A 27,160-nucleotide genomic window follows, 5' to 3' on the forward strand; every position below is an offset into this window, starting at 1 on the left:
GTGGTTTCTTTTAATTTACTTTGGTAATTTCAGATAAAGATTCTAATTTATCATGGTTTCTGGAGTGATCTCAGTCAAACACTTTCTAAGTGTGTACAACCTGTCTAATGCCACTGTCATTAACAATGTATCAAAGAAAAAGTACAACATAGAGCAAGGAAATACTGCCATAGGACCAGGAATCTCAATTTCATTGGAAATAAAGCCATACTTGATATTATAGACACATGCTTCTCTTTCACTTCAGTCACTTATTAACAGCAAACATTACACTTTAACTTTGCCCAATTAGACAGCACAATGAGCCTGTCAAGATTTTCTTGAAATATCCATCAGTACCTACTGGGCTCCCATTAGCCAGAGTGAAGCTGGCCAGGCACCAGAAATAACACTTTCAGGGGAATGGCATCACTAGATCCCATGGAGTCACATTATTACAAGGAGCACAGAAAACTGTCATTGAGTCATTTACAAAGTCCTCAAGCAGTCTTGCACGGAAGCTCTGTGATTACAGCCTGGTCATCATCTCAGAACAGTTACTTTATACTTCAGACTCCAGAATGGCCTGTGGATTCTGTGGTTTCTGAAGAGAGTGCAAGAAAATGGCCCCACATGAGAACAGGCTGTGCTTCTGCTGCCTGGTGGCGTCACCTTGCTGTGGCCCCATCCTGGTTCACGTGGCTCTTGTAGCTTTTGGCCAGATCTCTTCTCCAACACCCGAGATACCTGTTTACATCTCCTTTGAGGCTGAATATATAGTTAGTCACATGGATAATAAAATTATTTAAAATACCACTGCTGTTCAGCTAGAAGAATTATGGGAACAATTTAAAATCTGAACTTATTCATTAGAAAAACTAAATGAGGACAACTTTAGAAGGTTTTCCTATAATCACCAAATGAAAACTATTGGAGAGTTGTTGTTCCTGTTCTGCTCTTATTACAATAGTCTTCCCACTAGTGAAATAAATATTCAAAATACTTACTAGAATAATAAGACATGTGCTAATTAATTAAGCACCAGAACATGTGTGTGTATGTGTGTGTATAGTTTGTTACTGGTTAAAATGAGTAAATGTTCTAATTAGAAAAATGAAAATACAATATGAGAAACAAAGAGAGTAACATGCTGAGGTTAAGTTTTATTTCTTGATATTGACTACCTACTGTTAATTAACTCTCAATTTGAATTAACTCTTGGATTTTGAGGGCAAATATATCAATAATTTGCCTTTTTCCCCAAAAAGGAGAGCTTCAAAATCTTTCCTAGAACTAATGATGTAATCTACTGCAGGGCAGGAACAAAAATTACTTTTTTTCAAATTTAAAATTTCCTCAAACATTTCACATAAAACAGGTTATACTTCCCTGCTGACTATATTTGGGAAATAGTAAAAGCAACAGAAAAAATTCTCCTAAACTTAAAAATATCTGAACAAAGACAAAGCTCCTACTTTTAGGCAAGATAATTTTATAATTCTGATTTATAAGATAGAAATTTTTTTCTGAAGTTTATTTTTATATTTTTGTATAATTTCACTAACCTTGGTTATTATAATGGAATATATAATACAGATGTCAAAGTTTACTTTTAAAGATACAGTAAGTTCTTTTTTTGGTAATTACCTTCATATGTTTAAACTGTAGCATTTAACTCAAGATGAAACCCCTTTTGGAAGAAGTGTAGGCTTTTGTCCAATTCAAAGAATGTAGCACAGATTTTCAACAAACAGAGTAAAAGTGATGGCATTTCTAAAATACTGAGTATAAAGTCAAAACAGTGATGATACATCAATAGCCATCCTTCACCAGGGTGCCAATGTCTACAGAGCAGAGTCATCTCCTGAAGTTACCTCTCCTCCTCCAATTCTCCGGGCTCTGTTGTCACACAGTTTTTAGGTCGGTACTGCAGAACCTTCTAGCTCCCTTTAAAGTACACTCACAACACTTTATATTCCAGCTTATTCTTAGGACCAGATCTGGAATCAGGAGAGATGTTTCGGTGCATGTTTTCTGGCTATACTGCACAGTCTATATTTCAACACTGCTGGGGGAAACTGATAATGGCCTTTCAAGAGGAGATGACTACTTATAAAGAGCTTCTCTCTCTAGAAATGGTTTTACAGTTTAGAGATGATACCCACTTCCTTGGCAATGAATAACACATCATGAAATACAACAAACTTTTGAGTGGTCAGGTGCTCATGAAGGACATGATCCTGCAGGCACAGTGCTGGAGGGCCACAGGACACGCTGTCACCACGTACTAAAGGAACCCCGTGACACAGACATGCTGGGTCACACTCATTAATATTAGGCAGTGAAAAGCACCAGGCAAAACAGTGCTAATGTAGGATGTGAATTCAGAGGGCAAGGGCCTTGCACCGTCCCGATAACTCCCTAATCTAAGGGAATTCTGCCATTATCTTCTAATCATGGTGACTGTGCTCATGCACATGGAGTCTTGAAGCAAGAGACCAGGCTGATTGAAAAATGACAACCAGTTTGCCTGAACAGAGTTCACTTCATGATTTCAGAAACATATTACAGAGCAGTGACAAATCAAGTCGTGAGTGTGAGGGATGGAAAAGACCCATTGAGTGTCAGTGAGCAGCTGGTCCCTACAGTTTTCAAATGCTTCCTCCTCCGAATCACATTCTTTATCATAATGAGGGACAACAGCAAGATGATGCAATCCGAAGAGTCACAGATGACCCAGCGGTGTACAATAATTGCTTGTCTCTCTGTTTTCCTTTTAACAGCACAGGACAACTCTCTCTCTGTAGCCCACACGGCAAAATGACTAGGTTCCTTTTAAAATGAAAAGTGAGTAACTTTCCCAAAGTTGGCCTTATTAAATCTAAAGAGATGATTAAGTTCAAACCAGGCTGATCTTCAATCTAAGTTACTACAAACACTGATTTTTGTAAAATGAAGGGGGAAAATATTCCAATACACAATTTGCATTTGCAAGTACCGAACTACAGAATTCATCATTATTTTCTTCAAAATGTAATCAAACCTTAGGAGTTATACCTTCGTCAATAATTCACAGTCAACCTTAGTCAGATTTTGTTCTTCTTTCCATTTTTACCACTTCAAAATTTTCAGTATTTCCCATCACAAAACCACTGAAAATGATCATTTATGATTATTCCACTGATTTTTCCGAGAGCCAGATGATTTTGGTCAAGAGCTCCAAGTACCATTTGAAAAGTTTGAGTCTTTAAAAACCTTCAATGTTTTAAATACTTAGTTATAAAAATGATAATGACTTGTAACTACCTAGCTTATGTGCTTTATGGTGTCATTTCAAAATGAAAGTATATTATTGTACATAAAATTAAAATAGTTAATATACATATTTTCTGGCACTTTCTAGAAATCAGGCATTAAACATAAGACATCTTATACATTTATATAACAAAAATAAATGTTTACATTTTAATCTCAGCTAGATTACCTTAGGGCAGTAGTTAATTTATGGAACTCACGCTGCTGGTGTGGCTGCACGGATCATCAGAAACACACATTCAAGTTCGCAGCTTGTCAGAGGCGGCTGTCAAGGCCATCCAGATTTAAGGTCTATGCCCCAACATTGACATTAAGGCTCTCTGTTTTGGAGGAATGGGCCCTGGGCTAAAACAAGTATAGCAGTACCACAGTGTTCACTGCAAATACTTCAAAGGTTCTGAAGTTTCAAATACTGGGAGGAAAATCGTTTTGACTAGAAAAATAAAATAAAACGTCTAAAAATGACTTCGAGTTCTTTGGGAGAACCTGCTGATGTGGAGTGCTCGTATCAGAAGGCATGAAGTCTCAAGCCCCTTGAGGGATGGATCTGATAGTACCAGCAACTGCAGTTTCTTACCATCTGAAAACACCCATACTAAAGGCAAAGGCTAAGCTCTGTGGGCAAATTTCCTTGGAATGAACCAGTAGAAATGGGAAGATTTCAAGGGGTAAAATAGCAGACAGAAACGAGAGGGAAGGAAGGAAACGTGGCTCTTCAGAATGGCAGTATTTAGGCAGGAAGAGTCGTGGTTCCTCCACTGACAGCCCAGACCTGTCCCGATCGGGGATGTGAGGATGCGTGCTTGGGTATGGCAGGGCCCACAGCCAGGTGTGCACCTGCCTGTTCCCGAACTGTCCAGGCAGCTTCACTGTCCTCAGTCACCAAAGCAGCATGTAAAATAGAAGGGACATGCTCCTTGTCCTCTTGTCTCAGACCAGCTGGTTCTAGGCTGTCTTCTGGGCTTCTAGAGCCTGGTGACATCTCTGCATTGCTGTAAGTCTCCAATGCTCTCGTAGTCATTCTCCTTTGGGAAAGGGCCATGGTGGGCATTGGTCTCCAGGGTGGCCTTTTCATCCTCTCTGCTCAGAGTCTGGATTGCCTCATAGTCAGGCTCAGGCTCCTCCTGGGGTCTCCCTGTCTGTGGAAGTGTACTGACGCTGTTGGGAGTTTTCTCAAAGTCTTTAACAGTTGCATAGACATCATTACAGTAAGACAGGGACCTCTGAGCAGCTCCTGGGCTGGACTCTGGTGCTTTAAGTGACTGTCCTGATTTATTCCCAGATTGTCCAGGTTTATTTACAGATGAATACATAGCCGAGATCTAGAAAACAAAGACTGAATCAAATAAAAAAGCTTCAAGCTTGATCTCCCCTCCTACCTTTCAGTGACAAGCTAGATACTTAGCACTCCAGCATGTGTGTCCTTTTAAGAATTTTGTCCTGATTGCCCACCCCTAGCTTTATTGAGATATGATTGACATACAACATAGGTAAGTTTAAGGCGTACAACATGATGAGTTGATACACATCTATACTGTCAAATAATTACCACAACAAAGTTAGCTAATACCTCCATTACCTTGTTACCATTTCAAGGGTGTGGCGATAACATTTAAGCTTTAGTCTCAATAATTTTGAGTATATAATATAGTACTGTATCATTAACTCTAGTCCCATGCTGGACATGAGCTCCAAGAACTTGTTCATCTTATAGTTGGAAGTTTGTACCCTTTGGCCAACATCTCCCCTTCTCTCCCCTACTCTCAAGTCCCTGGCCATCACCAACCTATTCTATTTCTATGAGATCAGCTTTTTATTAGATTCCACATATATTTGAGAATGTAAAGTATCTGTCTTTGGCTAATATCATGTGGCATAAAGCCCTCAAGGGCACAACTGGCAGGGCTTTCTTCTCTTAATGGCCAAATAATACTCCATCAAGTACATATGAGGTCTGTCCAGAAAAAGTCCAACTATTGGTATTATAATGAGAACAGTTTGTGCAACACCTCTGCAAGCTGGCAGCCAAGGAGAGTGGACTGGAATGTGTGTGTATGAACAATGATGACTTCACTGTACCAGTCAGTGGGGTAGTAGACGCCATTGAGTGAGCATGTGTACTGTGTGGCTGTCGCATTCAAAATGACTAAATGGGTAGAGCAATGAATCTGCATCAAATTTTGTGTTAAGCTTGAACATTCCTTCATGGAAACTATCTGGAAGATTCAGAAGGCTTTTGGGGATGATGCAATGAGTGTAGTGCAAATAAAAGTGTGGCACAAATGCTTCCAAGGTGGTCAAGAATCTATTGAAAGTGGTCCACATTCTGGAAGGCTTGGAACAAGGAGAACGCCTGAGAGTGTTGAATGTGTATGGGCTGCAATCAACAAAGATCAGCGACTGGCAGTGCAAGGACTAGAAGCTGATCTGGGGACTCCAAACACTACTAGTACTGTGTCTGAGATTTTGACACAGGATCTTGGCATGAAAGCTGCCATGGCAAAATTTGTTCTGTGCCTTCTGCTACCAGAGAAAAAGGGACATTATGCTGTAGCTGCTAATGGCTTGATTCAAGCCACTACTGGTGAACCAGATTTCCTCAAGAAGGTCATAACCAGAAGAGGTATGATCCAGAAATGAAGGCCCAGTTATTTCAACATAAGTCACCTGGTTCTCCACACCCAAAGAAGGCACAGCAAAGTCACAGCAAGATCAAGATCACGTTGTTTCTGGCCAAAATGGAGGCCTAGACTGACACACTCTGCCTCCCTACACAACTAAGAAGGAATACAACTACCGCAACCAGAAATAACCAGAAGTTCCAGAAAATAAAGCTACATGGAAGTCCAATGTATGAAGTTATAAACAAGTGGTGCTCATCCAGATGGGTAGGAGGGGCGAAGCTGGGTGGAGAGGTTAAGCTGTGCTGGCAGCGGCAGTTGTGGCAATGGCGGTGGGAAAACAGTAAGCACAGACTCCTGTATTTAAGGTGAGGCGAGAAGCTCTTGGGGAGCATCCCCGGCTGCAGACCAAACCCGTCAGCTTGCAATTCCAAAGCTGGGGAAGGCAGACCCCCATTGCCTTGGACTGTGAGGGCCGGAGGACGTGAGGACAGAGGAGGAGGCTTCTGGTTTCTCAGCAGAGGGTGAACGGCAGGAATCCATCTTGGACCCCACCCCTACACAAAACGCCACAGTGTGGTGAGAAGGGTCGCCTGGTAGTAATGAATGCAAGGGGCTCTTACCCCTATAGCATAGGAGGTGTGATAGCCTGCTCTGGAAGCAAAGGTAAACACGAAACTGTCAGGATGGCACAGATCATGATAGAGATCCCAATCATGCAGCTGAGCAGACAGCAAATATCTAATCTAATGAACCAGCAGATAGAAAATCTTTCTGAGGCACAGTTCAGAGCTTTGGTTACATGAATGCTTACAGACCTAACAGCAGATCTTAAACAAGATGGGTAAGGAATGAAGGCTAGTCCTGCTGAAACGAACAAAAACACATATGAAACTAGTGGTGAGGGAAAGAAAAGCAGGGATCAAATCAACAAATTGGAATATAGGGAAGGAACAAACAGGCAACCAGTGCAGAAAGAGGAAACGAAAAGTGAGGAAAATGAGGAGAGGCTCAGAAACCTATGGGACAGCTATAAGCAGGACAACATCTGAATCATAGGATTTCCAGAAGGTAAAGAAGAAGGACTAGAAATTGAAAATTATGTGAAAAATAATGAAGCAGAACTTCCCTAACTTGGGGAAGGAAATAGACTTACAGGTCCAGGAAGAACAGAGAGTTCCAAAGAAACTGGACCCAGGGAGAACCACTCCAAGACACATTATAATCAAAATTTCAAAAATTAAGGATAAAGAGATAATTTTAAAAGCAGCAAGAGAGAAGAGAATTATGTACAAAGGGGTCCCAATAAGACTATCAGCTGATTTCTCAAAAGAAATTCTGCTGGCAAGAAGGGTCTGGCAAGAAATATTCAAAGTAATGAAAAGCAAAAACCTACAACCACAATTACTCTATCCAGTGAAGCTTTCCTTCAGTATAGAAGGGCAGAGAAAGTGCTTCCAGGACAAAGTAAAACTGAAGGAGTTTATCAGATCCAAACCACTTTTATATGAAATGTTAAAGGGACTTGTTTAGGAAAAAGAGGATCTAAACTATGAACATTAAAATGAAAACTATATCACAACAACCAACAACAGAAGCTAGGGAATTGAAACAAAGGCAAACTAAGTAGGCAATGAGAGTGGGAAAAGAATTATAGGTATGAGGAACATTTGGGGGGTAGGTCAGCAGGGAGAGGGAAGGGGATAAAGGAAGGGAGAAGGAACAGGAATTAAGAGGCATAGTAGGAAGGAGTGGAGTAGACAGGAAGATGTTGAGAAGAACTATGTGCACAACCAATGGGCATGGACTAAGGGGGGTAGACACCTGGAGGGATGGGTGTCCCTGGGTGGAGGGGAACAAAGGGAAAAGAAATTAGAACAACTGTAACAGCATAATCAATGAAGCACATTAAAAAAAAAAAAAGATCAAGGGCATATTAACTCTGGTTTTTGATTGGGAAGCTGTTGTCCATCACAAGTTTGCCCCTCCAGGCCAAACAATTAAGGAGTGCTACCTCAATGTTATTCATTGCTTGAGAGATGCAATACAATGAAAACAGTCGCAGCTATAAGCAACTGGTGACTGGCAGCTTCATCACGACAATGTGCCCATTCAGGCATCATGTCTTGTGCAGTTTTTTTGGCAAGACACCAAATCACCCAGGTGACTCAGCGCCCCTACAGCCCACATTTGGCGTCCTGTGAATTCTGTTTTTTCACAAAACTAAAATCACCTTTGAAAGGGAAGAGATTTCAGACTATCAACGAGATTCAGGAAAATAGGACAGGGCAGCTGATGGCGATCCCAACAAAGGATTTTGCAGAGAGTTTTGAAGAGTGGAAGAGATACTGGGAGAATATATGAGGTCCCATGGTGCCTACTTTGAAGGGGACTGAGGCATCATTGTCCTAGGTACAATAATTCTTGTATCTTCTTCAATAAATATCTGTTTTTCATATTACATGTATATTTTACATATATATAATCATATTTTCTTTATGCATTCACTGGTTGACAGACATTGAGGTTGCTTCCAAATCTTGGCTGTTGTGAATAATGATGCTATACACATGTGGGGGTGCACATATCTCTTTGAGGTAGTGATTTCATTACCATCAGATAAATGCCAGAATTGGGTTCTTTATTGTCCATACTAATTCTGGACAATTACTAGAGAGCATTATTAGAGAGCATTTACGTAGAGTATCTTCAATTTTGTAAGTAGACCAGTCTTGTTAGCACAATTCCAGGAAAACATGGTCTCTTCAGTGTGCAGAGGGTATGAGAGTGGGTGGGCAGGCAGCTCAAGGCGCCCAGGACCTGGCCACAGCATCATGTTTCATTTTATTTCTATATCAAAAGGATATTTTACCTGAAAATGGGATCTATTGCTTTATTTTAAAAGGCAGAAAACATGTACTGGATGAGTAATTTTTTAATTGTGGGCTTTGAACCAGGAGCAGCAGAATTTGGAAATTTATGAAAAGGCAAAGTTGGTTTTTTAAAGTATGTTTTATTATGTTGTTATAGTAGTTCCAATTTTTTTTCCTTTGCTTCCCTCTGCCCAGTACTACCCTTCCTTCCAGCAATCCCACCCTCCTTAGTTCATGTCCATGGGTCATGCATATAAGTTCTTTGGCTTTACCAGATTTCTTAGTGAACAAGTACAAGAATTATAGTCAGTAAATAATATTTATTCATATCACATTTCAGTTATTCTTGCTAATTCACTTATTAAGTTACTAGTAAATAGTTTTGAAATATGTATAAATACCCATGCTGGTGTGACTCAGTTGGTTGAAGCATAGTCCTGTAAACCAGAAGGTTGCAGGTTAGATTCCTGGTCAGGGCACATGCCTAGGTTGTTGGGCTTCACCCTTTCCTATATTATTCTTAACATCCCTCTGTCTATTATGTACCAACGGATTATGCTTTTAGTCCTTGCACCATTTCCCCATCTCTCCCTCTTCCCCCTCCCAGCTGATAACCCTCCAAATGATCCCCATACCTATGATTCTGTTTCAATTTTGGTTTGCGTAGTTGGATTTGTTTTTATTTTTTAGATTCAGTTGTTGATAGTTGTGAGTTTGTCATTTTAGTGTTCATAGTTTTGATCTTCTTTTTCTTAAATAAGTCCCTTGACATTTCATATAATAATGGCTTGGTGATGATGAACTCCTTTAGCTTTACCTTGTCTGGGAAGCACTTTATCTGCTCTTCCATTCCATATGATAGTTTTGCTGGATAGAATAATTCTGGTTGCAGGTTGCCTTTCATCACATTGAATACTGCTTGCCAGTCCCTTCCTACCTGCAAAGTGTCCTCTGAGAAATCAGCTGATAGTCCTATAGGCAATTTCCTGTAGGCAACTCTCCACCTCTCTCTTGCTGCCCCCAGGACTCTCTCTTTCACAGTTGGCATCTAAATCATGATGTGTCCTGGTGCAGTCCCCTCTGGGTTGAGCTCGCCTGGGACTCTCCGTGCTTCCCTGGACCTGTATGTCCATCTCGTTCGCAAAATTTGGGAAGTTTTCCTTATTTGTTTCAATTCTTGCTTCCTCACTCTGCACTGGTTGACTGTTTTTTCTTCCTTATGTTCCAAATCACTGATTTGAAACCCAGTTTCCTTCCCTTCACCATTGATTTTGCATGGATTTTCCTTCGTTTCACTTAGCATAGCCTTCACGTCTTCTCTTACGCATTTGCCATACTCAAGCATATCCGTCAAGCCTGTGAGCATCTTTATCATCAGTGTTTTGAATTCTGCATCTGTTAGGTGGTCTGTCTCCTCAGCTATTAAGTTGGCTATCTCCTCGTCGCTTAGTTCTCCCACTGAAACCTTGATCCATTCCCGTTTTTGGGCCATACTTCTCTGTCACCTCATTCTGACAGGCTCCTGTATTTGTTTGCCTCCGTGTCCCAGGTAAAGTTGTTGCTCCTGTTATGTTGTAAGGGGAGGAGCCTTAGGGATTCATCAGTACAGGGTGACCCATTTCACCACATTGTGACACTGTATGTTGGGGAGGGGTACGAGAGGGAACAATGCTGCCTGTCCAGCACTCGCCCCTTTTCCAGGCACCTCTCTCACTTCTGCACCGGACTGGTGCCCCTCTAGCTGCTGCCCTGCCATCATTCCAAGAGTGGGGAGGGGTCTGCGAACATTCTAGGACTGTGGGGACCTTTAAACAAGCAGACTCTGCTGAGATTGGCAGTTTCTGCCTCCACCCCAACTCCCACTGGTCTGCACAGTCAGAAGCAATGAGGTTTGATTTTCCCTGGTGCTGGGACCCTGAGCTGTGAGGTCTGGTGAGGAGCTGGGAAGGCTTTCCAGGTGTCCCTTCTGACTTTTTAAAATCTGTAACTGTGCTTTCCACCAGCCTGTAGCTGCTGCCGCTCCTGCCACCATCACACTGGATCCTCTCTGCCCCAGCTCTGCCCCTCCTAACTGTCTGGATGAGTGTTTCTTCTTTATATCTTTGTTTGTTGGACTTCCATGCAGTTTGATTTTCTGGAACTTCTGGTTGTTTCTAGTTTTAAGGTAGTTGTATTCCTTGTTAGTTGTGGAGGGAGATGCAGCATGTCTGTCTATGCCTCCATCTTGGCCAGATGTCTCAGGAAGGCAAATTCTGATCCTGGAACGACTGAATTAGAAACTCTGGAACCCAGATTCTGTTGCTCATGTGACAACCACTGAATTGGACTTTGATTCCTGCATTAAACTTGTCACAAGCAGAGTCTTGGATTCTGTTCAGCAGTACACATATTTTTGTAAGAGTATGGTTTATTTTTAATTTCATTGCATACTGTTGGTTAAGTAAACATTTACAACAGGCTAAGCTTCTTTAGTGAGAAAATTCATTCTTATTTGCAACCAGACAACTAGAAGTGAAATTGGAGACAATCAATTATGGGAACAATGTTTCCTATGCAAGGAGCAGACTGTTTTTCAAGCACACCTACTCTGTGTCACTAATAAATCCCATATATTCTCTAAAATTGAGAGCAAGTTAATTTTCATTGGTAATGCTAGAGTAGATGTACTGATTAAGAGATTATCTGGGAAATTACTTGATTGTTAAAAATCATGGTTGTAAATAAGTAAACATGTCCTTCATTACCTGTACTTATCTTGGCCACAGTGACTGATTTATCCAAACACCCAGGAAATAAAGGAACATGCTTCCTGACAGATGCCTGGCTTTGCAAGTAGGGAGCAAGCTTTTCCTGCTTCCACACTGCCGGATGCTAGGGATGGAGCTCCAGCTGGCCTCAGAAGTTCCAGCTTTGGAAGACTGGCCTGTGTGGCACGTGCAAGCCGGTCATTTACATGAGGATGGTTTGCCACAGGCTGGTGGCTCACTGTTGCCAGACCATGACGATCCAAAGGCTTAGTCACAGAAATAACCTTTGGGCATCTCTGGCCAGGGTGATCTCACCATCCTGATGACTATTCAAGTAACATTCCTACCTTAGAGGTTTTAATATAAAAGTGACTTCAGAATGAAAACATAATTTCTTTGAATTTAGGAAGAATAAAGAAATTGTCTGCTTTTCATAGTGAAGTGCAAACATATGGAACTTTTTCATCCAAAAGTAGTCCAAACCAAAATGTGGACAGATTTTAAAGGGGTGAATCATGGGTGACAGTGGTGAGGAGGGAGCCAGCAGAGTAGATGTTCTCTGACCCCCGGGCACATGGGAGGACAGACACACCTTTACTTGATTTGCAAAGGAGTGAGTTGGCCCTGCACCACTGGTTCTGTTTTTCTCCTCAAGTTCCTTCTGCATGGAAGAAATACTCTTTCTAAAAAAAATCACAAGCTCTGCCATTAACTTGCAACCTAATGTTACCTCTGGGCATGAACCTAATGTGCAGAGGGTGTAAATTCTCTTATAAAAATTCTCAAGTCTCCTAATATTCATTTGGAATATCTGCCTTCTAGGATTACTCTTCCTTTTTTGTATAAAGGTTTCTCTTCAAGCCTTTAGCTTTGAATTTTTTCTCTTTAAATTTTATTTAGCTTTGCAATTTTTCTCTCTAAAATTTTTCATTTTTATTACTCAGTCTGTAAATTGTTATGTTCTCATAAGTTACTCTTTTCCTAGTCCCCATTTCTCTGCTTTTGACAAACAACTCTTTCCCGCCATTATCTTAAATTGGGGCAACAGTACTTCAAGCTCAGGTCTCAGTTTCAGTCTGGACTGTCTAACATTACACAACAACAGAAATAAATGATTTCCACATTTATTTTTCTTAAATATTATTCCTTAAATGAATACACATGAATCTCAGTTCTTTATTTCATATTAAAAATTCATCGGTGTAACTTGTCCTTATTTTCAAAAGCCACAGACAAATGTAAGACAAGAAGAAAAGTAATTTAAAATTTTACACAGTCTTGTTTTATTTTACACAGGATTTTGTTTCCAGATCTCTTATATATTCTATTTTCTTGCCACCCAAAAGGGTGGCTCTGACATAGTGTGGAAGACAATGGAGGAAGGCCAGGAAGCTGCCCAGGCCCCTGAAGGAGGGCGCTGTGGAATGGAGATGGGACACATGAAACCCATTTGGAGGTGGACCTGAGGGTACACAGCTATTGGTTGCATCTAAGGGTGGTGAGGAAAATGGGGTGTCAAGGATGATCCCTATGGTTGTGACTCGTGCAACCAGGAGGCTAGATGGCAGGTCCATTCCCTGGGGAAGACCCTTGGAGCAGAGGGCAACACCACCCATGACAAACACTTCTTCTCCTTGAACTTCCCATGTGGAGATGCAGCGTCTGTACATCACAGTCCTCCATTTAGGGCTCCATACAGGAGGTGATACATCTGCATACATACATCTTGTACATGGACAGAATTTACTGTGCTAGGGATTCCATATAGAAGTTACTTGCAACCAGATTAATGAAGGCACCCAGCTCTATGTCGGAGCCTAGGTTGACATAATAACATATGTAATGGCTTTTACAACGTTCATGCTCCATGGAAGTTTAACCAGTGATTTTTCAGCCCTTGTGCTGGGGAGAATCTGCGATCTTTTCTTATTGCCTGTATGTCTGGCCCAGCCCAGCCCAGAACTGCATGTCCTTAAATTCCCTGCTCTCTGCCTCCAGCATCCCTGTGGAGCAGGCTGACTCAGTCTCCTGGCCAGGGTCAACAACCCCCCTTCCTTATTCCAATTTCCTGTATTTTCCAACCCACGATAAACTTCCTCCTCACATGGACTTCTGGAGTGCTGAATAAATTTCCATACTTAAATTCCTCTCTTCACATTCCTCTTTCCTCCCCTCCCCTCTCGACTTTTCCTGCTCCTTTCTTCCCAGCTCAGTTTCCTTTATATAGCAGACCTGTCCATCCCATATGCCTGTCACTCAATCTGAGCGAGCCATTACAGAGCCAACGTCTGAACCCTGAGTGTCAGACATACACTTCAGAAAGCATTTTAGCTTCTTCAGACAAAGGGTCATGTGACAGTGTGTTTATTTAAGGAGGGATGCTCTGTTCTTTATTATAGGAGCTTTCTGGTGATTAAAGAATCTATGAGACTCACCTCTTCTTCTGTAAGAGTTGGGTCTTCTTCACGGGACTTGTATGACAGGGAGCTAAATCTCTGTTAGAAAAACAGAAACCGAGGGAAGGTGGTATCAGGTCAATACCAAATTTTCTTTCGTGTATGTTTCAATGCATCTATCTATTAAAATGTTTTCAAATGACTTTCAGGAAATAAATTATTTTCTACAATAGAACTATGTAAAACACCAGAGAAATAAACACATAAAAATGTATTGTGTGTTGTTTTGGAGTACCTAAAATAAGAAGAGAAATTTCTTCTTATTTTGTATTTAAATCTGTAGGTACAAATAAGTCAAATAGACTATTGTTTAAATTCCTAATTGTCACTGACTGATCATCAGTGAAGAACTGATGATAAAAGAAAATGTGCTTCTTTATGGAGTGCCATAATTTTGTATTTCTACAGTTTGCATGAGTCATCAGGAAGATTCTTAAGTCATCTAGAAACTTTTCACAGTTAATGGAGAAATCCACTCACATTTTCTGGTCTGCTCCCAGCCAGTGATTCTGGCTCCTGGTTCACTGATTCTCTAACACATCTCCTGTCTAAATTAAATTCTTCCTGATTTCAACAAATGTGAATCCTTTCAAACCTTGACCTTTAGTTCCTTGACCTCCCCACATGCCCCCCCTCCAGCCATCCTCACTACTCCTCTCTGGGCCACAGCCCATACCTTCTCATGCCCTAAACCACAGCCCATAGCTGCTCCACCATCTCAACTCCTTGGAACTCCTTCAAACCAGCTCTCAACCTTCAAGCTCACTCCTCTCAGAACCCAGTTCCAGTAATCTGTCCACGCTGTTGGCTCTGACTGCTTTTTTCGATGTCTGCTTCTTCTGTGTCTTTACTTTCTGCTCTATGAAGAGGAGACCCCAGAGCCAGCATCATTGTCCTACTATAAATACCCAGCTCCCTTCCTGGTCACTGGAGAACTAAACCCTCATGGAAAAAAACAAAAACAAAAAACTATGGCTTTAGGCAGCATAAACTTCACATTTGTTTTATTACCTTTGGTTATATGAAGGGCAAAAAATTAGACTGTGTTTTTCTATTTTACGACTATGTTCACTTTTATTGCTGCTCTCAACAGCTGATTTCATTGAAATCAGGAAAAGAGGAAATACTATAAAGAATGACTTACTTGCTGTAACCTATATAATCATAACCAGGGTTCATCTTTTGACCATGAACTCCAGACAGTTTTAAGGGGTATTATTGATGGACTAACCCTTACTTGTTCCTACCAAAACCTGAGAAGCAACCTAGCTTTTTTTGGTGTAGAAAATAGAAATTAGATATTAGTTGCCTAAAGAACACTGAGCCTAGCTAAATCCCAAGGAAATGGGGACAGCTGGAGATGAGAATTTCAAGCTACTGCAGCTCACACATAGCCATCATCAGATACATAGAAAGGGCCTGCGGATCATTAACACATTTTAGAGCTTAGTTGACTATCTAAACTTGAGGTGTGGGTTATTGTTTAAAAATTATTGCAAAATAAAATCTCTTAATTGTCTTACATAAAAGATACAACCAGTGGCACCTATGAGTTGCTTTCCTCGTGTATGTTCCTTGCTTTGATGTCTGGAATCTGGAGACGATAGAGGTCACCTTGCCACTGGAGGTGACAGCAAACAGAAGAGACTGAATGAGTGGCCAAGAGTCTAGTCTACTTAATTATCAGTCTTCAAAAGAAATAAAACAACACTTGGCCCCAATTCAACATGATGTAAAAACTGGAAAATATTCAGGTAAGCTGCCCAGAGAGAAATCTTTTACAAATACAAGTGTTCAGCCTTTTACTACCTGGAGGGGAAAAAGTCAAACACAACTTATGCAAAATAGTTTTCATCATTCACTGAATCTGAACCTGTTCATATTTATTTTCCCAAACAATGCACCAGAAAAAGCCGCAGGTTTGCTGGATTTCTACCATGACAAGAGCACGTGAAACGTCAGAACTCACCTTGTTGATTTCACTGGTCCCTGCTGGGGCACTTTCCTCTCCTGCCTTTCTGTCTTCCTTCTCTCGAAGGTTCTCGTTCTCATCCAGAAGTTTAATGGGGACTGGCGGTGGGGCCTCCTCTTCTGGATCATGGGAAGGTTCCAGAACACTGTCTGCATTCACACTTTGCCGACACTTTTTGTTCCGGTCCACGGAGGCATATTCAGCGAAGTCTGCCCTGCCCTCGGCCTGGGACCCTGGGAGCTCCTTCAAAGCGGAGGTCGCCTTGAAGTGGCCACTGGGGCCTTTGCCTGGGGGTGCAGCTGCAGCCACCTCCTTGATTTCCTTCACGGTTTCGTACAAGCAGTCCTCCACCATGTTCTCCTGGGACGAGCTGTCCTTGAGCACTTCATACGGCCCTTCTGCCCCAACCCCTGGGACCCCTTCCATGCTGCTCGCACTGACCATTGTGCCCACTGCGCTGTCTGGAGGAATTCTGGGCAGTTCCCGGCTCTGGTGACACTTGGGCTTCCCTGTGCTGTCCTGGGAGTCCAACAGGTCGGAGGCCGAGGTCTGGACCTCCTCGTAATGTTGCATGCAGGTCACAGTGCTGTCTTCTGATACAACTAGAGAAGAGGAATCAAGGGAAGAAAGACAGTTCCTGGAACAACTATTGCAGGAAATCAGATCATGTATAATGTCAATGGGCTTATCTGTGCTTGATTCTCAGATGCAAGTTACAGATGTTACGATTGTTAGTCAACATTTTTATTTCAGTCACATCTTTCCAACACAATTTTTGTCTTGGCTCTCTACATTTGGTTCCCAATTACTTTCATTTTCTGTTGTTACTCCTGATTGGATGCTTGGTGGCAGAGGTCTTCTGTGACCAGAGCATGACAGTGACATTCACGGGGCTGCACTCCCCCGTGCACTCCTCAAAACCGGGAATGTCTGGTGGCCACTCTCCCTGGCCCTACTGGCCTTCCTCTGTTTGGAGGGAATAATTGGTGGCCATCCCCTATCAAAGGTCACTTTGTTTGGCAGATATCATGGGAACGGTGAGGCAAAAATGTGCCCTCAAACTGTTTTACAAAGAGACCTTTAAAGGTCTTCCCACTCTGCATTTCCACCTCAAATTAGAAAATCCAAATGTGAAATCTTTTGATGACACAAAAATGTGTGTGGAGCCATTCAGTCATACCTTTACAGGCCACCTTCCCACTGTGGCCTGGGAAGGTGGATGTACTAGAGGTCCACCGGTAAGCAGGGGCTGGTCCTCCTGGTGCTAACCCAGCAGGGTATGTCACTAAGTGCTGTGTCTCCATGACACAGTCTTGATACATAGGCATGAAAAGTGTGAGGGTATATAAGTATAGATGAACATTTGAAAATCTATTTATGCTTCTATACTCATACATGTGTTCATCTTGTATGTTCTTTACCTAATATATTCCCTGCATATGATATATAGTGTTTATACATGTATGTATGTTTATAACTTATAATTTTTAGCCCATTAATTTTACTGGTTAGACAGGGACTCTAAGACCACTGGGGCCCAGAGAGTGTTTAACACATAGCAGGCACCATGATATATTTTTGCCTGAAAAATTAAGAGAGAGAATGAATGAATACAGTGCTCAACTCTTTTTGAAAACAAAACAAAACAAAGCAAAACAACAAAACTGTGTCTCTCTTTGTTGGGATTAGAAACAGTGTCTCTAAGGGGTATCTGGAAAAAATGATGATGGGCTCCATCCCTTCTGAACTTACCACCCCCGGTGTTCTATATACTGAGTCCTCAAGGCGGGAGGGGGCATTTTTGCCTTCTGGGTCTAGACGTCTGTCACAGTGGATGGACAACGGGTATCAGAGTGAAGACTCGGGTCAATATGAGTGCCAGTTTCCTTATCAGTGAGTGTGCTGACAACTTCCTAGCTCAGGGGAGCACCTCTGTAAACCAGAATGTACCAAACAAATGTAGGTGCTCCTTTTGTTTGGGGAGCAGCCTGTGGGTGGGACAGCCTGCCAGCAGGTGGTCCTAAAGGTATACCCACAATGCACATTGTCAGGTTCAAACACAAACCCTCATTGCACTGACTATGTGATCTCAGGCAAATGGCTAACCTTTGTGTTGCAGGCAGAATAATGGCCCCCGAAGGGTCCAGGTCCTAATCCCTGAAGCCTGTGAGTATGTAACATTAGGCGGCATGGGAGGAACTAAGGACACAGAGAGAACTGTCAGCTGAGCTGAGATGGACAGAGCAGCCTGGGTTCCCATGTGGGCCAGTGTCATTTCTAGATGGGCCAGTATCATTACCAGGGGGGCTGGTGTCATTATGAGGGTCCCTAAGAGAGACAGGGAGGCAGGACAGTGGGAGAGAGATGTGGAGCAGAGGCAAAGGCAGGAACGAGGAATACTGAGGCCTCAGAAGCTAGATCAGGCAAGGTGACAGGTTTCCCAGAGCCGCCAGGAGGAACGCAGCCCTGCTGACACTGATTAATACTAAGTTCCTTCATTTAAACATAGATGTGCTGAGGAGCTATGTTTGTGGTCACCTGCTGCAGCAGCTAGGAGCCAGTCACTGTAAACTGCAGACAGTAGTACTACTTATACCTCATACTCATCTTATAGGACAGCTAACAGCAGCCTGATGGGATGCTGTGAGGATCAGTGAGTGAGCACACATCATGGAGCGGTGCCACACAGGAGCCAATCAATACACTGCAGCTTTTCAACAAAATGAAATGACTTTTGCTAAAACTATCACAATTGAACTAGAACACTCTTTCTAGTCTTTGGGCTACAATCTCTTCTTCCTTTTCTCTTTTAATCCTCCACCCAAGGGCATTTTTCATTGCTTTAGAGAGAAAGGAAAGGAGAGCAACATCGATTGGTTGCCTCCCTTATGTGTCCTAACTGGGGATTGTATGCACCTGGGCCACAAGGACCAGGACTCAAACCTGCAACCTAGGTGTGTGGCCTGACTAGGAATTGAACCCACAACCCTTCGGTTATGGGAAAATGCTCCAACCAACTGAGCTATGACAGCCAGGGCTAAGCTACACTTTCTTAGTTGATGAGTTCTGCATGGAAAGCCGGTGTTTGCAGGACTTACTATCCCCGTTGGTGAGGGCCCCATTCTGTTCGCTGCTAGCGGGAATGTCTGTGGCCAGGCTGGTCACTGAATGGCTGGTCACCTCCTTCTCTGAAGGCTGCAAGACAGATGCACCACACGAGTCAGACTGCTTGGGAGATGGGAGTACCTGTCGCTTCTTCTAAAAATTAGAACAGCAACAGCAAAAACCCACATCCACTACATCAGTTTAAATGAAAGGAAATTAAATAAACTTCAGTTGCTCAGATTTGCTTGGCCCATTTCAAGTGCTCTATAGCCACGTGTAGCTGGTGGTCCTGCGTCACACAGATCAGGCAAAGGACACATTCATCCTGGTGGGAAGTCCTGCTGGATGGGGCTGTCCTGGCACTTTCAGGGCACTGTGGGTCCCCCCCTTCTGAGTTGTCAGGGGTCAGCCCCCTGCTCCAGGCAAGGAGGGGACCCAAAGCCCCATGCTGCTTGTCACAGTTGACACTAGCATGGCCTCATCCCTGTGTCCCAGGTGCTACAAAGTGCTATGTCTGAAAGGTGAGCCATGCCATGCAAAACATGGAAAAGCATCCTCTGTTGTCACCTGATGGGAAGAGACTTAGATCTGTCTGTAATGATAGGTAATGTCATTACTGCTGAGACTGCTTCACAACCAGCCAAGTCTCTGCTTCAAGGTTTACAAAAACAATTCGATGGAAAAAAGCAGGTCTGCAAACCTTTCTTATTCTCACAAACTCTGGGCACTTGAAGGGAAGAATGGCCTTGGAGACTGAAGGTTTTCTGCTGGACTTGAATGTGTAGGTACTACATAGGCTAGAACACCAGGCCAACCTATGGCTATTGGTGGTCAGCAAGTGGGTAGTTCATGCATTTCTGGCCCCATGAGGCAGCCTGGACCACTGTTCACAGGGTCTGTCCCTCACCTGTCCCTGGATGTGCTCTGGGATACCACATGGGCAGTGCTGATGGAAAACACACTGGAAGTTCAGCACCTTGGCCTCATATATCCTGGGACTGGGAACCACATGATAGCAGAGGGCACATGGCTCATGCTGTCACAATCCAAAAACTCATGAGAGTCAGCTGTTCCATTTAGTGAAAGGTGCCTATGAGATGGGTCACTGTGTTGGGTGGCCAGGAACTCGAAAAACAGATGCTAATATAGAAAAGAAGCTATACCTAAGCAGGTGTCAGGTGTGAGGGAGGAAGCCTCCCAGGTAGGCCCCTAAGAACCTAACAACCTATCCTGGCCAAATTCTCAAAACCTGGGCCCTATCTACCATCTCCAATCTTAGATTCTAGGAGAAAGTACCCATGGGAACCAGACAACCAGACATTGTGACAGGGATGAGGGGTGGTGCTGAGAGCCCATGACAGCAGCAGGTGCACCAGAGCAGAAGGGGTGGAACCCCAGGCACTCCCAGGAGGAGAGGGTCCTGGCAGCTTCCTGTGTGCTTGGGCGTATATGCTGGGCATGGTGACAGAGCCTGGAGATGCCTCCCAGGTGAGCTCTGAGCCTGCCTGCTGTCTGCATGCTTCATACCCTCTCCCTAAACAGGCCAACTCCCCACGTATTGCCTGATCATGAGAGATCACATTAGGGATAGGAAGCATGGCCTCTCCTTCACGACCGTGTGAGGCTTGGGTGGGACCCTGATAGAGCCATCTGCCCCGGTGAACACGAGGGTGGGCCCATCTCCACTGCTGGAATGATTCAGCAGGTCAAGGGCATGCACCTGAGTGGAGAGCTCAAGGCAGAACCAGGACACAAGGGACCAGGCCATTCAGGCTGCTCCTTACCCAGTGGACCTGACACCCTTGGGGCTGGTTGGAACTGGTAAGACACCAAGGGCTGTGGAAACCCAGCAAGGATAGGACACATTGAGAATGTGGGGGCTCTTGGGCTCTGGTTAGCTTGATGGCCAGTTGTTAGGGGGTGAATTTTATGCTTCCCAAATTCCTATGCTGAAGTCTTAGGCCCTGATACTTTAGGATGTGACTTCATTTGGAAATAGGGTCATTGTAGATGAAACTTGTTAAGATGAACTCATATTGGAATACTTATAAAAAGGAGAAACTTGGACAGAGACAGAAAACAGGGCAGGGAGGACACCATGTGACCATGGGGGCACTGAGGACACCAAAGGTGCCCAGCAAGCCACTAGGAGCTGGGAGAGAGGTCAGGAAAGATCTGCCCTCAAAACCAACCCTGTGGACACCTAGATCTTGGATTTTCAGCCTCCAGAGCTGTGAGATAATAAATTTGATATTTAAGGCCCTCAGTTTGTGGTCCCTTGTTACGACAGCCCAGTGAATGAATATGTGAGCTGGAGACATCCCTGCTATAGGTAGGAGCTCCGGCAGGATCTTCCTGGGTGAGCACATGGCACCCGTGTCAGACACCTTCCCTGCAGCCTGGCTGCCTGCACCGGCCTCCAGCCGGTGGGCCTACACCTGCAGGGAGGACCCAGCCCAGGCAGCCTGAGATCTCAGGTGCATGCTCTACACATGGGCTCACCACGTTCATGAGGTTCTCGTGGTCTCCGCTGTACTGTCTCCGCTTCTTTTCTCTGAAATGGAAAATAAGACATCACTGTGAATCAAACATGCCATCTAAAATCAAACATACATGCCCTTTCTTTTCCTAATGTTTATCAACATTGATATCTCTTTTAAGAACCAAGTTTAGTTGCCAAGGAAGCCAAAGCCGGACAAGGCACTCATCACTTCTTGTTGGCTGAAGGGTCTGAAGGGTCGAGTTATAGGAGGAACCCGTCACTTCCTGTCCTCCTCTTCTGCCAGGGGTAGAAATTACAGGTTCTCCACAAGGAGCCAGAAGCAAAATCCTGAGTAAAAATATCTCTTCACTTTTCTCAACTTGTAGTCTTGCAAACTCACACACTGCAGTGGGACTCAGAAAATAATCCAACAAAATACAGATTCTGGCACATCGGGAAGGGTGCATACTCTCAGGATGAGTCATATGTACTTCCAGTCTATGGAAAAGTCAGTAGAGTAAAAATAGAATTTATTTTTACTCTGTCCAGTCTATAAAGAAAGCCAAGTTCTAGAGATCGTTTCCCATAGATGTATAAGGCAACAGCGCCATCTGGTGGGATATTCAATAACTATGGAGGCAGGTTACGTGTTTCTGTGACCATCTGTGCAGGCCCAGGGAGCGAAGGTTCTATTTCTTCCCTGTCACACTGTCCCAGCTCTGAGGCCTGGGCCCAACCTGAGCAGGCAGGAAGAGGCTCTTGGGTTCAGAGAGTCGAGCGTTTCACCTCTTGACAGAGACATTAGGGTAAGAAGCCACATCCAGACTCTTAAATGACACTTGAGTCTCTTCTGAGGTTACTGGAAGGGGACTGGGGTTCTGCAAAGGCTCCTGGAAGCAGCCAACCCTCCAGGAGCCGCACATACTGTGGACAGCGTCTGAACACCTTGAAAATCACTCCTGGTTAGAAAGAATCCTGCTTCTGTCTGAGCAACAATCTTTTTCCTGAGGGTACCAACATTTTATATGAGTGAGACATAAAGAAAGGGGGGGGGGGGAGGGAGAATTCTAAAAAAAAAGACAAGATGATTATTTCAGAAACAGCATATCTCTCTTATAGGAAAACTAATCTGTTTCTTTAGAAACTGCAGCAGCCCTAGATTACATATCTGTAATAAAAAGGTCCCTCCAAAGCCAGATAACAGCAGACATTCCCAGTAATACTCAATTAGTAGCAAAAAGCATATCTTCAATGCATATCACACTTGGATTTCCAAATGTCCACAGAAAAAGACAATGGAAACTTTGACCAGTGCTCAAAGAGCAGCAGAGACTTCATTCTGGGAAGTTTCATCCATAGGGATCTTCCCATTGCTCCCTGGAAAAAATCAAATATAGGTTTTCACTCAACAGGACTCTTGGCAGCAGAGAAGTCAGTTAATTTGACAACAGGTGTTTCTGTGACCATTGGTGCAGTGGGATCCTGCTTACAACAGGCTTTTCTATAGAGTCTGCTGGGGATGGGGCCATATCATTTTAAGATTCCAGCAGAGAGTGACAGCTCTACCTAAGACACAGAGGCAAACACACACAGGAGACTTCCGGCCAAGATGGAGGCCTAGACTGACATGCTCCATCTCCCTCCAAACTAAAAAGGAATAGAACTGCTGCAAAACCATAAATAACCAGAAGTTCCAGAAAATAAATGGAAGGCCAACATATGAAATTATAAGAAGAGGTGCTCATCTGGATGGGTAGGAGGGGCGAGGCCAGGGTGGAGAGGTGAAGCGGTGCTGTCGTCGGCAGCAGCAGCGGCAACAGTGGTGGGGCAGTGGTAAGCACAAACACCTGTATTTAAGGGGAGACGAGAAGTGCCTGTGGAGTACCCCCAGCTGAAGACCAGACCCATCAGCTTGTGATTCCAAAGCCGGGGAAGGCAGACCTCCATTGCCTTGGACTGTGAGGCCAGGAGGGGGTGGGGATGGAGGAGGAGGCTCCCGGTCTCTCAGTGGAGAGTGAATAGCAGGAATCCATCTTGTACCCCCACCACCACAGAAAACACCACAGAGTGGTGAGAAGGGTCACCTGGTTGTGACAAGTGCACAGGGCTCCATCCCCTATAGCATAGGAAGTGTGACAGTCCTGCCCAGGAAGCAAAGGTAAACACAAAACTGTCAGGACGAAACAGATCATGAGAGATATCCTGGTGACGCAGCTGACCAGACAGCAAATATCTAATCTAATGGACCAGCAGATAGATAATCTTTCTGAGGCTCAGTTCAGAGCTTTGGTTATAAAAATGCTTAAAGACCTAACAGCAGATCTTAAACAAGACAGGAAAGGAATAAAGGCTAGTCCTGCTGAAATGAACAAAAACACATATAAAACTAGTGGTGAGGGAAAGAAAAGCAGGGATCAAATCAACAAATTGGAACATAGGGAAGGAACAAACAGGCAACCAGTGCAGAAAGAGGAAACAAAAAGTGAAAAAAAATGAGGAGAGGCTCAGAAACTTATTGAACAGCTATAAGCGAGCAAACATCTGAATCACAGGATTGTCAGAAGGTAGAGAAGAGAACTAGAAATTGAAAAATTATGTGAAAAAATAATGAAGCAGAACTTCCCTAACTTGGGCAAGGAAATAGACTTACAGGTCCAGGAAGCACAGAGAGTTCCAAAGAAACTGGACCCAGGGGGAACCACACCAAGACACATTATAATCAAAATGTCAAAAATTAAGGATAAAGAGAGACTCTTAAAAGCAGCAAGAGAGAAGAAGAGAATTATGTACAAAGGGGTCCTAATAAGACTATCAGCTGATTTCTCAAGGGAAACTCTGCAGGCAAGAAGGGACTGGCAAGAAATATTCAAAGTAATGAAAAGCAAACACCTACAACCATGATTACTTTATCCAGCAAAGCTGTCATTCAGAATAGAAGGGCAGAGAAAGTGCTCCAGGGAGGAGGGGGGAGGGAGAGAAGGGGGATAAGTAAGGAAAGGGTTTAGTCAAGGAACATGTATAAATGACTCATGGACATGGACAACTGGGAGGGATATGATTGTGGGAGAAGGGGTGAGATGAGTGGGGGGGGGCAAAGGGGAAAAAGATGGGACAACTGTAATTGAAAAACCAAAATAAAAAAAAAGGAAAGTGCTTCTAGGACAAAGTAAAACTCAAGGAGTTCATCAGATCCAAACCGCTGTTATACGAAATGTTAAAGGGGCTTGTTTAGCAGAAAGAGGATCAAAACTATGAACATTAAAATGAAGACTGCATCACAACAACCAACAACAGAAGCTAGGGAATTGAAACAAAGGCAAACTAAGTAGGCAACGAGAGTGGGAAAAGAATTATAGGTATGGAGAACATTATGGGGGGAGGTCAGCAGGGAGGGGGAAGTGGGGAAAGGGAGGGAGAAGGTACAGGAATTAAGAAGCATAGTAAGAGGGAGTGGAGTATAGAGGAAAATGTTGAGAAGAACTATATGCACAACCAATGGGCATGGACTAAGATAGGGGGGACAAATGGAGGGAGAGGTGTCACTGGGTGGAGGGGAACAAAGGAAAAAGAAATTGGGACAACTGTAACAGCATAATCAATAAAGCATATTAAAAAAAAAAGATTCCAGCAGACACACATGGCTCTCACCTGTTACAGCTGGAGCATAGGAAGATGAGGAAGGTGATGAGGAAGAAAGTGGCAGCAGCCGCCAAACTTCCCCACAGGACAAGCTGCATGTGTTCGTTGCCTAGCAGGCTCCCAGAGGGTCCCATGGTGGAAGCAGAAGGTGGTGCCGGGCTGGTTAGTAAGTCAGTCCTTCAGAGCTGGAGACATTGGGCAAGGGCCATGTCCATGGTCCCCCTGCAGAGACCAACCTGTTTGAAATTATGACACAGGTGACAATGAGCCAGTATCCTCTTGGGAGGAACACTTTGCAGAGTCAGGGAGGTGAGTGCTGTGGTCTCAACTCAACCTTTGTACCCTCGCTGGGGAGGACTTTGTCTCCTCACCTGAAAGCATAAATCTGGAATGTACAAGTGCTGCACAGTGTGTGAGATGATGGGTATCAGATCATTCTGGAATGTTTGGGGATAGATTCCTAAATTGCCTTCAAACAAGGTAGGACTCCAGGTACTCCACAGCAAATGCATAAATGTGTATCTCGGTCTTTCCCTTCCCCAGGCAGTGTAAAGTATTTATTAAGTTTACATCTTTCCCACCTGTCTCCCTAGCTCCCCAAACCCACTTTTCTTCCAGAAGGTTTAAGGTCAGTGCAATTAATGAAAGAGAATGTCTTTACATTCACCTCATAAACGGTCTATTCCGAGTAGGTGGCTATTTATTTTCAGGGCCAGCTTTCACGACAATTCTATGGACACTCAGTAAGCACATTTTCAGGTGAGTGGATTAAAGTCTTTGCTAAAAACCATTACCAGCAGTAAATAAGAAATTATGAACAACAACAAATGGGAAGTATAAAAGCTGTACCTACTTCATTTCAGCACCTGGTATGTGCCTGGGCCTCTACTAAATGCCTTATTCATTTAATTGCTACCAGCCTGTGAAGAAGGCACTCACTGCTAATCCAAGGTGTTTTTTTCCTTTTTTTGTTTTTTGTTTTCAAGACAAGAAAAGGTGGCAGAGACATTGAGTAAGTTCCCCTCAAGGTGTCACAGGTGAGGATGAGTTTGGTCTCTGATTCTAAAACCTCCAGTCTTTGCCCCTAGAGGGCGCTCTGCTCCCTTCCTGCTATATGTGCATGGTCAGATTAGTTTTCTGAACTATTTCAAGTTACAGATTTTGAGAAATAGAGTAGTATAATCTAATGATGACCTCTCGTGAAAGCGGTCTTATTTAAAGAACATTTGCTTTGCTCAATTTTATAACATTCTAATTTACAAGGAATAGCCTCTAATTTAATCTCAAGTTTCATAAACAAGATAAGCAAATAGTTTGACCTTACAATGAGTCAAAACTCAAAAAAATTACCTTTTTGAAAAGGACTATGTTTCCATTCTCATGTGTTCACTGAAAGAGGTGTCACTATTTCGCCATCACGGTGAGCCATCCAGCCAGCACTTGGTGGCTTCATGGCAAACTGGAGAGCATAGAGAAATGTGGTATTAAAGCCATTTCTACAAAGGCATTTTAACTGGACCAAAGTTTTTCCACATGAAATATTTCCCATATATCTAAATATTTAAGGTGGTGGAATAATCACAGGAAGCTGGCGAAAAAGAAAAATGCTATGTACACCTGCAATGTATACAGAGAATTCTAGAAGACAAAGTGATAGTTTTCCTTGGCCCTTGAGTCAACAGAGACACTTCAAAGTGCTAAGACTTTCTGTGTAGTAGAGACTTTCCTTCATTTCCTGGTGGTTTGTGAGCACTGCCTGCACAGTCTCGGGTGGTCAGTGCCCCCGGCTTGGCTGCCCTGGGCAGCTCTAACCGAATAAACGTCACCACCACTGCTCTTAGGATTTGTTGAAACAATGAATGATTCACTTTAAATTTAGACGACAAACTTGCACCACAATGAATTATTAAAAAACATTCAAGCAAGCACATATCATGGCGATCCATGAACACATATGGGATAAAGTTTTAT

General features: G+C 43.3%; 1 protein-coding gene across 1 annotated transcript; it reads right to left on the reverse strand.

The window, feature by feature from the left end:
* Positions 1-1,034: 1,034 nt before the first annotated feature.
* PAG1 (phosphoprotein membrane anchor with glycosphingolipid microdomains 1) lies at positions 1,035-26,637 on the reverse strand. Its single transcript, XM_090283765.1, has 7 exons — positions 26,540-26,637; positions 25,199-25,425; positions 21,571-21,622; positions 19,062-19,158; positions 15,961-16,565; positions 13,971-14,030; positions 1,035-4,616 (listed from the first exon to the last, which is right to left on the reverse strand). The coding sequence occupies exons 2-7, from the start codon at positions 25,321-25,323 to the stop codon at positions 4,260-4,262; spliced, it is 1,296 nt and encodes a 431-aa protein (XP_090139891.1). The 5' UTR covers positions 25,324-25,425; positions 26,540-26,637; the 3' UTR covers positions 1,035-4,259.
* Between the last annotated feature and the right edge of the window lie 523 nt (positions 26,638-27,160).

Source organism: Furipterus horrens, unplaced genomic scaffold, assembly GCF_987537825.1.
Source record: "Furipterus horrens unplaced genomic scaffold, mFurHor1.1.pri manual_scaffold_7, whole genome shotgun sequence".
Classification (NCBI taxonomy): domain Eukaryota; kingdom Metazoa; phylum Chordata; class Mammalia; order Chiroptera; family Furipteridae; genus Furipterus; species Furipterus horrens.

Bases quoted from the DNA above. Each gene is read 5' to 3' on its own strand.
- PAG1 (XM_090283765.1), bottom strand. From the start codon at position 25,323: ATGGGACCCTCTGGGAGCCTGCTAGGCAACGAACACATGCAGCTTGTC. The intron at 16,566-19,061 runs GTAAGTCCTGCA...CCTCTTCTCTAG, and splicing joins GGCCCTCACCAACGGGGATA to TTGTATCAGAAGACAGCACT. The intron at 14,031-15,960 runs GTGAGTTCTGAC...TTTTTCTAACAG, and splicing joins GGACCAGTGAAATCAACAAG to AGATTTAGCTCCCTGTCATA.